This window comes from Drosophila mojavensis, unplaced genomic scaffold, assembly GCF_018153725.1.
Source record: "Drosophila mojavensis isolate 15081-1352.22 unplaced genomic scaffold, ASM1815372v1 contig_74, whole genome shotgun sequence".
Lineage (NCBI taxonomy): Eukaryota > Metazoa > Arthropoda > Insecta > Diptera > Drosophilidae > Drosophila > Drosophila mojavensis.
In genome coordinates, this window is record NW_025318899.1 from 24,620,452 (window position 1) to 24,633,969 (window position 13,518).

The following is a 13,518-nucleotide window of genomic DNA, read 5'->3' on the forward strand; positions in this document are numbered from 1 at the left end:
GTGCAACTTAGTTTTCATTCATTGCTTGGCGAGGTCAGTCGCTAGGAAAACAGAGCTGCAAACCATAAAGAGATCTCCTCGGGACCAAGATGAGCGAACTCATACGACGCGCTGTGCTCCTGGGATTGCTCATTCGCTTCGCTCGGAGCGATGATCCGTTTTTGACTGATCCGCGTAAGTGTCAAGTGGATTGAGTGCTTAGTTATCAGGCTTAGCACTTACCTCTAGCTTTGATGGGTTGTGGCTGGCGATTGCTTGGCCGAGTGCAGCGCTTGCTTTTAGAAACCATTTGGCGCTGGCTAGGCCGGCACGCAATGTAACTAACCCACTTAATGGCTTATTGTCAAATATTGCACCACTAAACCGGATCTGTTTCTCTGCATTTATTTGTGTCTTTTTATTTTGAAATTCAACTCAACTGAAATCAAAACCTCAATTTTAATCGAACCGCAGCAGATTACATCAAAGAATGTAAAATAGCCGATAAGAATTTCGTCAACTGCTCCACGCAAAGCATTCAGCAGCTCTTCGACAAGCTAAACGATGGTAAGTCGCTGACATAGACACGGCTTGGGGTATCTAACTGGATATTACAGGAATTCCGGGCCTGACAAGCATCAAAAGCTTTGATCCATTCCATTTGAACCGCATACGCATATCCCAGGGCAACAGCAATGCGATCAATCTGAAAGTCGAGCTGGCCAACATCAAGATTTTCGGATTCGGTCACACCAAAGTGATTGAGAGCTTGTAAGTCGCACCGCGAGGCACACTCACCTCCTTATATTACCTTGCTTTGCTTTGTCTGGCAGAGTTTTCAAAAAAGACTACAGCTGGAAGACCACATTTACGTTGCCGGTAATGAAGCTTCAAGGAGACTACAGTTTATTCGGGCGCATTCTGCTCATACCACTAAATGGGCGTGGTCAGGTGTTTTTAGACGCAGGTGAGAGTTGCTCAAAGATTTTCGCATCCGTCCACTGGCAAGTGTCCCTATGCAGATAACATGACTGTCACCATGCACACAAAGACGCGACTGTACTCGAAGGGCGGCTTCACGTTTTACAATGTGACCAACTGCCGCGTGGACTTCAAAATGGATGGCCTGAAGTCATACTTCTCTAATCTGTTCAATGGCAACAAGCAATTGGGTGAGCTCTCTCTCTCTCTCTCTCCCTCTCTCTCTTTCTCTCTCATTTTATCTCTTTCTCTGTCTGTCGCTCTCTACTCTCTAATTGTGCCTCTTGCAGAGGACAGCACCAACAAGTTCTTCAACGACAACTGGCGAATGCTGGCAGATGCTCTATACACGGTTATCACGCAGACCATCGAGGACATTCTGCTCGATGTTCTGAAAAAGATTTTCCACTTCATACCAGCAAACTACTTTGTCAGCGACATTCCCACTCCGGAGCAACTCTATGGTAAAACGAAGCCGAAACCAAAATAAACGTAGTACAAGAACTTTCAGCTCTTAGTGATATTTATTGGTTTCGGCAATCGGAATAAGATTATTTAAGCTGTCTATGCTGGATTTCGCAATATGAGTTAGGTCTTGCTTTCACTCAAAATATATAACGTCGAATCAAATGTAATTAAATACTGGGTTCATTTTAAATTGTCAACAAAAATTCGAATAGATTAAATGTAAGTATAATGCTTAAGTTTTGTTTTTCTCGCTTGTATGTTGATCAAATTTTAAATTTATTGTACTCGGAATATCGAAAATTAGTGTTTAATGGTTTTATTAAAATGCATGCCCATTACATGGCCGATCCCATCTATATACATATATTCTTGACCTGGGCAACCAGGTATTTATGAACGTAGCAATTCTAGATCCTATAATAGCTCAGTTGGTCTTCTTCCAGTCGAGCAGTCTCGACAATTTATTACCGACTTTTGAATGGTTTTTTAGTCGATAACAAAAAACGGAAATAATTATAATTTTTTGAAGTCTATAACTACATATGTAAATTTTTTAGGTAGTCGGACCATTAACAAACCGGCATATATATCCGATTTTCTAGTCTTTAGTATTTAAGGAAGTATGCACTTCTGTATGCGTTGAACTGTAAAACGGAGGCTACATTCCAAATAATAAGTAACTTCATAGATGCAATAGATTCACAAAACCAATACTAGGTTTAGCTCCGTGGATATCTTAATTTAACTCAAGATGTGAACCGCTCTAAAAACAAAGCAAGCTTTTTTTGATTGACATAAGGAAAATATTTTGTTGATTACAGCATAGAGAGAATTGATTGAGATTCGATATCTGAGCAAGCTACTTCTATTTATGTCTTAAGACAAACGCAATATTTCAAAATGATTACTACTTGGTAAGTACTACAGATCGTAGCGAAATTTTTGGTTAATTTTTGCCAACCAAAGGATGCTCGACTCTTTGACCAAGATTTTGCGTACCAATCGCCATGCAGACTGCAAATTTATTATCGAAGCTGCGGATGGAAGTAAGGTATTTCTGTGCCACAAGCTGATCTTTAGCTGCGCCTCTGAGGTGTTCGATCGCATGCTCTATGGCAACTACAATGAGTCCAGCAGCGGAGAGGTGAAGCTGAACGACGTGGAGCCAAAAGTGTTTGAGAAGTTTCGTGAATATGTTTACGGCTACGATGACGAGAGGCTTGAAGTATACGACTTTGACACACTTGTGAAACTAGCAGAGTTCGGAAACAAGTACCTGGTAGAGTCCATCAAGGAGGACTGTGTGTCGCACTGTGTGCGACGACTACTATTCCAAAAGGAAATATTAGGCACAGACGAACTTCTGCGTGTTTTCCAGTGCGCGCACACGCTGAATAACTCGAGGCTAATCGAGGCTATATCCCGCGTACTCAAGAATCATTGTAAGAAGGGTCTCAACCACTCGGCCATATACCAGTTTAGCACAGATGTGTTCAAAAGCTATATTGAGGTGGTCGAGAGCAGACTCAGTGAGCCAGAGCGCTTCAACTTGATTAAAATGTACATAAAGTATAACGATCTGGATGATCCTGATACTGCTGCTACAGACACTGAAAGTGAACATGATACTGCTGCTATAGACACTGAAAGTGAAGATGAGAAAACAGATACTAATGGACTGGTCGCTACTCCGGCAATCGAAGGGAAGGGAAAAATGAATAGGGAGTATATTTCTGAGTTACTGGGGCTAATCGACTTTTGCAAATTCACGGCCAAGGACTTCTATGAAGGACCTGGCAAATCGAGCTTACTCACCTTGCAGCAAAAGTACGAGAATCTCTATAAGATTGCCAGGAGCTCCTCACATGCTTCTCACATGATTTTTTCTCCCTTTTACTCTTGCAAATGCTATTCGTGTTACGGACATGAAGTCACTGAGTCGACTCATCAAAGTCTGTCATGTCCTTTGAATATCTTCAAGTAATCCAATATTAGAAATCAATTATTTAAATAACATACATGGGATCTCTCCCTCTCTCTCCCCTTCTCTTTCTCTCTCTCTCTCTCTTTCTCTATCTGATTTACTATTATATTATGTTGGCGGTTTCATTTGTTTTCCCTTTACACCTTTTTTCAAAAGTCTTGACTAAGTATATATATCAAATTGCGCAGTCAACTTGGCCAATTTGAAATAAATGAGTTCTTCTATAATTTAAGTAATAAAATATTAATTTAACTGATTAGCTATGATATGTATGTATATCTACCGAAGTGTATGCATAAATAGGCAATAAAAAGTAATTTCGGATTCCATGTCGCTATTGATTTATGCCACACTTACAGCTTGGATCAAAGATTTTATATTATTATTTATATATTCTTGAGATGCGTGGCATAGACATTTAAATCGGGTATTTAAAGGAAATATGAACCTATTTCGCAGTTAAATACTATCGGAGTCTTAGTATGCTCATATTAATTTGCTATGTTCTCTTACCATAGATGAAAGACAGTCGCCCGTATCAGCATGCATCACAGACTGGAAGCAAGGGAACTGAGGCTTTTTAAAGCAAAGCTGCTTCCTGCTGTGCGGTAGGCGCATTAGTGTCCTTCAAGTGGCGTCTTAGTGCATGCACCGAGAGAGCTGACCAGAAAGAGCTCAAGACGGTTGAAAAACAAACGACGCCCACTTTTTCAGACATTGTGCGATGTACACAAAAAGGAGTTTCATGTATGCTCCGCCATATATCAGGATAGATGTCATAGCCACCAGCCCTCACCTAATCGGGCGTAGTTGTTGTAGTTGTTCCGATTGTGCCGCTGAAGAAGTAAAAAGTCATTTTCGACCATGTTATTTGCTATTTTTTAGCTATAAGTCCGGCCAATGGAAATTCGAGTCCGCGAAGCATTCCTGGTCGTGACTGTCTCGAGTTCTGTGCACTCGGGCAAGGAGAACAAGTAAGAAGGCTCTAGTCAAGACTGCTCGACTAGGAGATACCCTGAACCCTCCAAGCTGATATTCTAATCATTCTGCACTTTTATGCACACATACATACACATGCATCCACACGCACGCATAAGCCTGCGCTCTGCTAACTGCACAGTAAGCAGCGACTGCGCTTGGGTTGCGCTGCAGTATGGGCAATATTATGAGAATTTATTTGTTGAATAATTTCTTTTGTAAACATATGATCTTAATGAAACTTTCAGAGTGTAATCATATGGTGAATATGTGTGTACATTCTAAAGCACAAGTCTCTAGTACTTGAAATGCATTTTTTACAAATTGAGGGAGAAGGGGGCGTGGTATCCCAAATCTGTAAATTACAAAATCTTTGTATCAATTAACTTTATATAAAACGCAAATTTGAAGGTCTAAAAATGTTCAAATGAGGCTAAAAAAACAAAATCAATTTTTCGATTATTCTCGATATAAAAGTTATCGGACGATTTATCGAAAAAATAAAGCAAACTCGTACTACGTATGGTACTCACGAGTATGCATGCCAAATTTCAGCTCTCTAGCTCTTATAAATTCTGAGATCGACGCACTCATACGGACGGACGGACGGACGGACAGACGGACAGGGCTATATCAGCTCAGCTCAGCTCGTCGCGCTGATCAAGAATATATATACTTTGTGGGGTCTGCGACGCCTCCTTCTGCCTGTTACATACTTTTTCACAAAATCATTATACCCTGATTTCCCATTTTCAATGGGTTCAGGGTATAAAAAGCGGTATCTCTTATCTTCGACTGCATCGCTCGTTCTCGTATGTACTTTTCAATGGATATTCATACATATATGCCACCGCCCACATTTGTCCTGCTTAAGTACTTCTTACTGCGTTCGCTGCTAAGCGCACTTTTCAATTACCCCAAAGTGGAGGGCACATTTATTTTGGGGCCAATTACGAAAATTAAATAATTTGCTAGAGTGACTCTCAGAGGGCCCAATAAATTCATTTTCTACAGAATAAGTATATATAAGTGAATTTTATTTATTATTTATTTATCTTTCTTTGATTAGAATGTTTTGTATGAATAGCAATAACAAATATGTTTATAAATTAATTTACTCCTGCCGACTGTGTAAGCTCGAGTATGGCTATCAGGGAATAACGAAGTTCTGCTAGGAAAGTTGAGACCATAGAACTATTCAATGTTGTTTAAAAGACTGCATTCGAATTCAGATGCACTTTTCCTAAGGTATTCATTAAACGTAGAGTCGATTCATCTTCAGATTATCTAAAGTCAATTTATGGCTAATTGCGAATTATATAATCCAGAGAAATGAGAGTCGATCCAAGCTGTTATAAAATTCAAATTCTTTTAACGCACTTTCTAAACTTAATTCAATAATTTCCACAATCGAATTCGAACTAAAATGTTAGTGAAATGTAGATTTTGTCAGAGCCTTAGCATGAATTTCTGTGATCGAACATGTTTCAAAACAGATTACAAAGACCTACCCGTTTTGCTTTGAAGAAGTTTGCCAATTTTTGCTAATTTTAACAATAATTTGACAACACTGAGCAGGAGACCCAGGCATTATAAAGTTCTAAAACAATGAGCGCAGCATTAAAAATAATTATCTTGGGACTCAAATCACAATAGCAGCTCTTTGTCTGACACATCCTTTTCGAGGAGCCTTCGGCAGAGCTGTGCTTTTCTGGCCACACTTGCTGGCAGGACTATTAAAAAATATGCGCATGTTAATTTAAATAAAGTGTGGAAACAAATAGAAACTAACGAAGGGAGCAGAGGATAGGAGGATAGGAAAAGCGCAACCGGTCAGGATGCCCGAGTGAAGTTAAGCGAACAGCGATGGCGGCAACAAAAAGGACAAAAAGTCCCCTGCCCGGCCGGGCTCTGCCGTTGGCCGGGACGGAACCAGAGCAAATATTAATCCACAAAAAGGAATTGTCACAAATTGTGTGCTATAGTCCAGGTGGCGTCTTCCGTCCGCTGGGCAAACAACAGTTGCACCAAAAAGGACAAAAGGACTATTCTTCTGCATGCGTGTGTGTGTAGCTGTGAAGAGGGGCTGCCAAAAGGGTGTGAGTACAGGACTCCAGCCTTGACAGCGCTGATTGTTTCAAATCGCAAGTTTGGCTTACCTTTTTGGGAATTAATTTGGCAAATAAACGCTGACAAAACGCAGGCAACTGGACAAGGACAAAGCTCTATTCTATTCCTTGTGCAAGGCCAACTAATAGGATTTTGATGATAGTTGCTCGGTTTGCCATCTACTTCGACCCTCGGGCCTCGGGCGTTGCAGCCTTCGCCATAATCAATTTTTGGCCAGGTTTTTTCTGTTGCTCAGTTGGCCTCTCATATGATTGTACCCTGTGACCCATGAAATGAGTTTTGCCATGTGTGTGGACGTGTGTGCTTCCGAGTGGTGTGCGAGGTGGCAGAGGCAAACGAAATGGCCAAATGAAATTACCAACACATTCAGTCAGAGAATGAGACGGAGATGGCTCGGGCTCTGAGCCGCAAAGCCAAAGCCAAAGCCAACCCAAAAGCTGCGCCGCAATTCGTATTCATAGCATTTCCCTCACTCACTCACACCTCTCTCTCCCTCTCGCTCTCTCTCTGCCGTTCTCTGGCTTCATATCTCAATGCGGGCCTTGTGGGTGTGTGGCGGTATTATAATTAATTTCACTGGCCCAAATATGTAAATTTGATTACGAGCCAAAACAAAAATAAATTCACAAATATAGCGCATACGCAGCGTATTCACAATTTCTATGCTGACCAAAGGCCGGCTTCTAAGCCGCTTAAATTGACTGCTGTTGAGATGGACGGCAGAGGCCGGAAGATGGGGGCGGAGGGCAACGGAACGGATCGGGACAGCTGTCTATATGTGTCCACGTCCATGTCGCAGTTCATCAACGGCCAACTTTGGCTGTCTCTGCCTTGTTACGAGAACAAAACTTTTGTTTCCCGCTTCCCAATTTTTTTCAGCTCTATTTTCATTTTTTTTTGGCGACTTTTTAACGTCAACTTTAAATGAATTTCATAACAGTTTTTATAGCGTTTTTTTTTTTTTTTTTTTTTTTTTTTTTTTGCAATTGCAGTTGAAAAAGCCAACGTTGCATGAATTAGTCACAGCGCAGAAGGCTGCCCGCACCTCTTCCCAAGCAGAGCACTGCAGTTGCGGCAGCAGCGGACCGTTGCATACTTTTGGGGGTATTTTAATTAGCGGCTACCCCACCCAGTGCGCGAAAGATCTTAATTAATGCCCAGATTGGCCCCTAAAAAGATTTACAGCTTCGCCATTTATTACGTCAAACAGCTGCGGAATAAACGAAATATTGTAAACTTTAATGATCAAAAGCAAAAAAAAAAAAAAAAATAAATAATAATAAATAAATAAAGTAAATAAATAATAATACAAAAAAAAAAAAAAACAATAAATAAATAAATAAGTAAACAAATAAAATACATGCAAATAAAGGAATATTGCTGATTAGCCAAATATTATATATATTGATTGTCATGTAAAATAAGACTGTAAATGGCTGGAGGAAAACACAACAACACCTTCACATACAACAGCAGCTAGGAAAATAAAGTCTATGCTAAGAAAACCTATTAGTTGCATGATATACGAAACCGTTAAGCCAGTGCTGTCGAACTATAAATTCAAATAGAGCAAACAGAGCAAAGTTTGGCAGTGCTGTTGAGAGGATGCAGTCAAGGCAGCCAAGTCATCAACATCTATTGGCCAAAGGGGACTCCACGAAGGCTGAGCTTGGGTGTGTGTTTGTGCGTGTGTGTGTGTGTGGGCCATCATCATTTTGAAAACCTTCGCAAATAATTTGAAAAATCAACATTGAAATTCAGACGGAGCGTCTCGTCGCTAGTCTAGCGAAGAAGCCAAAGTAGACTTCAAATCTTCTTCTTCTGCTGCTGCTGCTGCTGCGGCGTCTTGTGTTTAGCCTTGAATATTTGTCGCTAAAGTCAGATTTAGAAAACACACTTTTGCCATTTTCGAAAATCACACTTGAATTCGCTGTCGTTGTCGTGGCAGTTGTTTGTGTGCTTTGTTGCTACTTGAGCACTGGAGTAGATGAAAGGCTTTCGGCATTGGCATTGCGTAGACTTGAGTGTGGGGCTCACAGGTTCATAGTTCAGGGAGCGGGTAGCGGGTAACGGGTAGCCGCCTGCTTGTTGTTTATTTATCGCAGCGTGTGCGGCTTTTTTACTCTAAACCTCGTGTAGCTTCCCAGCTGAAGTATGTTTGCCAATTGAAATGCTAGACAAAGTATCTATAGACCCACAAGATGATGATGATGATGGTGATGATGATGATGATGATGTTTCTGTTGATGCCTGCGTCCTTGTGGGTGGAGGGCATAGACGACACAGAGACGACTCTATCGAGAGGCTGACTGCACTTAAAGGTTATCGCATTTTGTGGCTTTAATGGAGACGGATTTACGCATTTCAATACGTTGCAATTTTATTCAATTCGCATGCAAGTCTTAATCGACTTTAAGATAGCTCTCATGACTTACCCTGCCTTAAATTGTCATATATGAGCAGATCTACCTAAAATTGACAACACTTGGAATGTTCAACACTTATTCACATTAATTTTAAATTCGCTCTCGAGTTTTATTTAAAGTAAATAGTTTTTGGTAAATGATAAACTTAATTTTACCAAAGGTTAGTTGTTCACTTAGGTTCACATATTCTCAACTGTTTAAAATTATATGTAATTTAGTTTAGTTTCTAAAAATGAAACAAATCAACGGAACAGCTTAGGCCTATCCATGGTGCTTCAATTCGATAAATTCGACTCATTATGCACAGTTTATAGCTGTAAAATTTGCTGATTTGGGCAAAGTTGTCATAATTAAAGTTTTTGTGACAGAAATGGGAATGATTGAAAAAAGTCAATGTATTTTTGCAGTCAGCAGCTTAAATGCGGCATAAATGCTAAATGGAAATATTGAACAGGAGCAGCTGCAACAACAACAACAACAACAAAAACAACAAGAACAACACGAACAGGATGGAGAATCGTTCGAAATGTACTTTGGCAGCTAACGAAAATTTTGTGCTGAACGCGTGAAAATTAATTAAAATATTCCTGTAACTGGCAAACGCCGCCGGAGCATAACTGAATTTTAATTGAACGCAATCAATGCGAATTTATGAAGTCCGTTTACCCCTTCCCCGCCCTGACACCCCCTCCCCGAACCGATATCCCTGTTGGGCAGCCCCTGACAGTTAAGCAGTTTGCCTGTCTGTCGGTTTGTCGGTGGGTCGCTCCTTTCCTCTTAGTCCCTTTGCAATTGGTGTTAATTTGCCTGCGAGAAATTATTAAATGGAAAAATCAACTTTACCTTCACCTTCAATTCAATGGCAATACTTTTTAATGTATTCGTGTAAAGCGACCCGTTTCTAGATAAAGGCAATAAAAGCATAATTAAATTTCAGGAATTCGCTTATGACACCCCTTTAAGAACTGAATATCACTGTTAGAGGGCTCTGCATATTGCAGAGATAACACCTAAGATTCAATACATATATCATACAATCTTCACTTTCTGTATGCTACACAGTTATTATAATATATATACGCGAATAATAATATTATACATGTATCTTAACTGAAGACAACAGAATCACCCTATCTGAATCAAAAATTATCCTTAAGCGATAATTATATTATTTAGCTTATCTAATAATATAATAATAATAATAACATAGACAAAACATTGATCTAAAAAACTTTTAATGAATTTTTTGAAATTCCATAGTTCAAGATTTTTTTTGGCTTCATTAAAATTTCTTAAAGCACATTTTAACCTCCGAAATTTGCATAAGCCATATGAAGTCAGTGTTATATATATTCCTGTTTATTAATTGTAAACGAAACGTATTGGCGCTTGCTGAGGCTTAGCTGATCCGACCGCATAACTAATTGACCAGGCTGCAAGGACTCTACCAGTTCTTGTGTGCAGGCATCAGCAGATGCTGCTGCCCAGTGAATATTCGAGGCTCCAGCTCTCATTTGGTTCAGGCAAGTGTATGGCTCTCGTAGTGCGTAAATAATATGGAGAGCGCAGCTACTGGCGCAATTCAATGTATGTAAATACAATTAAATAGATTACACATTTGTGTATCAGATTGGTGCAGTTGCATATTTATTTCGATTTACGGCCTGCATAATAAAACTTGGATGGCACAGGGCTGAAGAGGAAGAGGAAGCAACAAAGGCAAAGGCGCAATGGATAAATCGAGTAGGGAAAATCAGTGTGACAGGAAGAAACAATTTAAGCACATTGGACAGGATAAGCCCTTGGCCGTATTAGTGTCTAAAACAATGCAGTAATACACGCACACACACACACACACACACACAGATGCACGCACACACGTGTGGCTACACGGATGGCACTGCAGTTTACACAGCTCGAGAGCGACATGGTCGTAGATTTTGCAAAAAGGATTTCAGAGCCAAACGAACCGAAAATTGTACAAGTCCTCGGCACGGGAGAGAGATGAGAGTGAGCAGGATGACAATGAGAATGGCGACATTTTCTAATGCAATTGTTTTTCGACAAGTTGCGAGACTGCTGATGTGTGTGTGTGTGTGAGCGTGATGTGTGTGAGTATCTTGCAGACGAGTGCTACTTGTCTTCCTCCTTCTGGTATGTTTCTGTGTGTGTGTGTGTGTGGATGTGTAATTGATTTTATCGGTCATGTTAATTTTGATTAAATATGCAAATCGACGATACAAATTTCGCATTTCGCACACACCCACCACACACACACACACACGCACACACACAGACACGCACTCAGACAAGCACACATAGCCGTCATTGCCATTTCCAATGCAAACCTCAAACGGGAGACACGTGCAACCCAGACCAAATGCAAGGTGGATTACCTACGAAGCAGTTCTCAGCCAGCCTTGGCCACCCCCTTGACAGTTATTATGTTACGGTATTATCTCGTTATTTATGCAGCAGATGACAAATGCAATTTGTTGTTTGCACACGGGAGCTGCAGCACTGTTAACTGGCAATAGGCAACGACCGACGACCGACGACCGACGACCGACGACCAACGGCCATCGGCCAATGGACATTGGACAATGGACAATGGGCAGCCAAAAATGGATGCAAGGACATGATAATTTCCAATCATTTGAATAATCTCCTTCTGGCAGCCGCCCGTGTCCGTGTCCGTGTCCATGTTGACCGTGCGCTGCGAAAATATTAGCTTAAGAAAATGTCTAACGAGCTCTACGTGCTGCGGCATGCGAAGGTGTCCCTGCTGTGGCTGTCATTCTCTGTGTGGGTGTGGGTGTGGGTGTGGGTGTGGGTGTGGCATCGGTCTGTGGCTGTGGTTGTGGCTGTGGCTGTGGGCCTGGTCTATTAGCTGCAGTGGCGGATGGTTGACTTTGTTGCGGTTTTGGGTATTGATTAAAACTTTGGCATTAGGGAATCCAGTGCCATCAGATGCATTAATTAGCAATCGCAGTCAGAGCTGCTAAGGGTGATTATCAAATTATGAACTGAGCTAAAAATTTATGACATGTTCGCTTCGACTCAAGTGCAATTTCCTATAAACTACATGCGCTCAGCAGAAGCCCCAGAAAGACCTCCATTGACGCAGTGCTATCAGTGATGCATAAGCTGTTTACCAATGTTCGAATTCTAATCATAAATCGAAATCACTTGCTTAAAGTGGAACACTCAAATACCCCTACACACATGCCTGTATATGTTATATACTTATATGTATATATGCAAGCATATATTAGGTGACAGCGTGGTACATATACTTACGGGCAGTGCTGTATATCTTATCAGGGCTATAAATGTCTCAATATTAAACTAACTTAGTCAACAAACGCATATAATATAAATGGAAAAGGTATATAAATGTGGCCGCCGTCTTTAAAGTACACGACGTACAGTCCCAGTCAAGTGACCCAGGTGTTTGCCTATTTAGCTGAAACTTGGTAGAAATGAGAGCTATTCTGGCCTGGAACAATGGGGGTAATTGATAGATGAATAAAATGATGAAAGACTTCTGATGTGGATCGAAGCTCATTCTGCTATTATAAATATTTATATGATGCCAGGGTGGAATTGCGAAGGAATATTTAGAACTCGATATAGAATAGAACTTCGTCATGCCCCACGGGTTGAATCTTAATCTCTGAAGGTGACTAACGTTGAGCGTCTTATCTCGTAACTATGCCATTAATACAAAGCTTTGCATATATCTCGATTCAATAGCTACGAAGTATTTTGTATTCCATGACTTCGATAATCAGCAAGGTGCAGAGAGGAATCACTTCAAATATTGTGCAAAACAGTTTTGCTGGCAGGGTATTTCGAGCCGGGCATATCCCATTAAAGCATTCACAGACAGAGGCAGCCTATTGAAATAGAAATAGTCATAGGGCAAATCTAATTGCCACAGAGCTTGACAAATGATGTTGGCTATGTGACTGCTCTATACAAAGGGATTGCTGCAGGTTGCTCCCATTTCAGAGGGCGGCTGCAAAGTGTTGCAATTGCTGCCTGCAGCTAGAAGTGGCGCCCTGCCGACCTGCTGACAAAACAGACTGACAGTTGAAATGACTGCAAAAGGTTGCCCCAGCCCCGCCCACCCCGTCCACCCCGTACACCCGAGCAGTCCCTGGCTTCATCTCTGGCTGTGCGCCCGGAGTGTGCGAAAGGTGCCATTAAACGATTTTTCATTGCAGGCTGCAGGCTGCCGCAGGTGTTATCTGCCTAGGCTGAGACCCACCCGCCCGGCCTGGCATTTAGCGGTCCTCGACCTTATGGCTCGACGCGGCGTGAGACTGTACCCTTAAACTGCAGCAAGTGAATATTTTTTCTTTGGCTTGAATTAGTCCGGAAATTGAAAATCATCTTAAACTGTGTGCATTGGTGGGCGGCAAGAGCGGAAATTATTATTTCTTTATCAATGGATTTTCAACGGCTCTCTCAACAGCCTCACCTGCCAAACTTCTCTGAAAAGTTTGCTTGGCTTTGTGCCATCCCAGCTCCTTCCCAGGCCTGCACTTCCCCACTTCGGCCCTCTCC

The 13,518-nt window shown here is 41.2% G+C and overlaps 2 protein-coding genes across 3 annotated transcripts; both read left to right on the top strand.

The window, feature by feature from the left end:
- The first annotated feature begins 35 nt into the window (after positions 1 to 35).
- LOC6583531 (circadian clock-controlled protein daywake) lies at positions 36 to 1,626 on the top strand. Of its 2 annotated transcripts, none has more exons than XM_002009161.3 (6): positions 36 to 174; positions 454 to 546; positions 597 to 750; positions 813 to 946; positions 1,002 to 1,151; positions 1,251 to 1,626. In XM_002009161.3, the coding sequence occupies exons 1-6, from the start codon at positions 90 to 92 to the stop codon at positions 1,448 to 1,450; spliced, it is 816 nt and encodes a 271-aa protein (XP_002009197.1). In that variant the 5' UTR covers positions 36 to 89; the 3' UTR covers positions 1,451 to 1,626. The 2 variants fall into 2 exon arrangements, with proteins under 2 accessions (XP_002009197.1, XP_043865804.1); XM_044009869.1 differs by having other exon boundaries at positions 457 to 546.
- Positions 1,627 to 2,240: 614 nt separating this feature from the next.
- Positions 2,241 to 3,644, top strand: LOC6583532. The gene is made up of 2 exons (XM_002009162.4): positions 2,241 to 2,342; positions 2,395 to 3,644. Exons 1-2 carry the CDS (start codon positions 2,329 to 2,331, stop codon positions 3,410 to 3,412), a joined length of 1,032 nt encoding a protein of 343 aa, XP_002009198.2. The 5' UTR covers positions 2,241 to 2,328; the 3' UTR covers positions 3,413 to 3,644.
- Positions 3,645 to 13,518: the final 9,874 nt, after the last annotated feature.

Excerpts from the sequence above, each read along its gene's own strand:
- LOC6583531 (XM_002009161.3), top strand. The coding sequence starts at position 90 with ATGAGCGAACTCATACGACGCGCTGTGCTCCTGGGATTGCTCATTCGC. Across the intron at positions 175-453 it reads TCCGTTTTTGACTGATCCGC|CAGATTACATCAAAGAATGT; the intron begins GTAAGTGTCAAG and ends ATCGAACCGCAG. Across the intron at positions 547-596 it reads CTTCGACAAGCTAAACGATG|GAATTCCGGGCCTGACAAGC; the intron begins GTAAGTCGCTGA and ends TGGATATTACAG.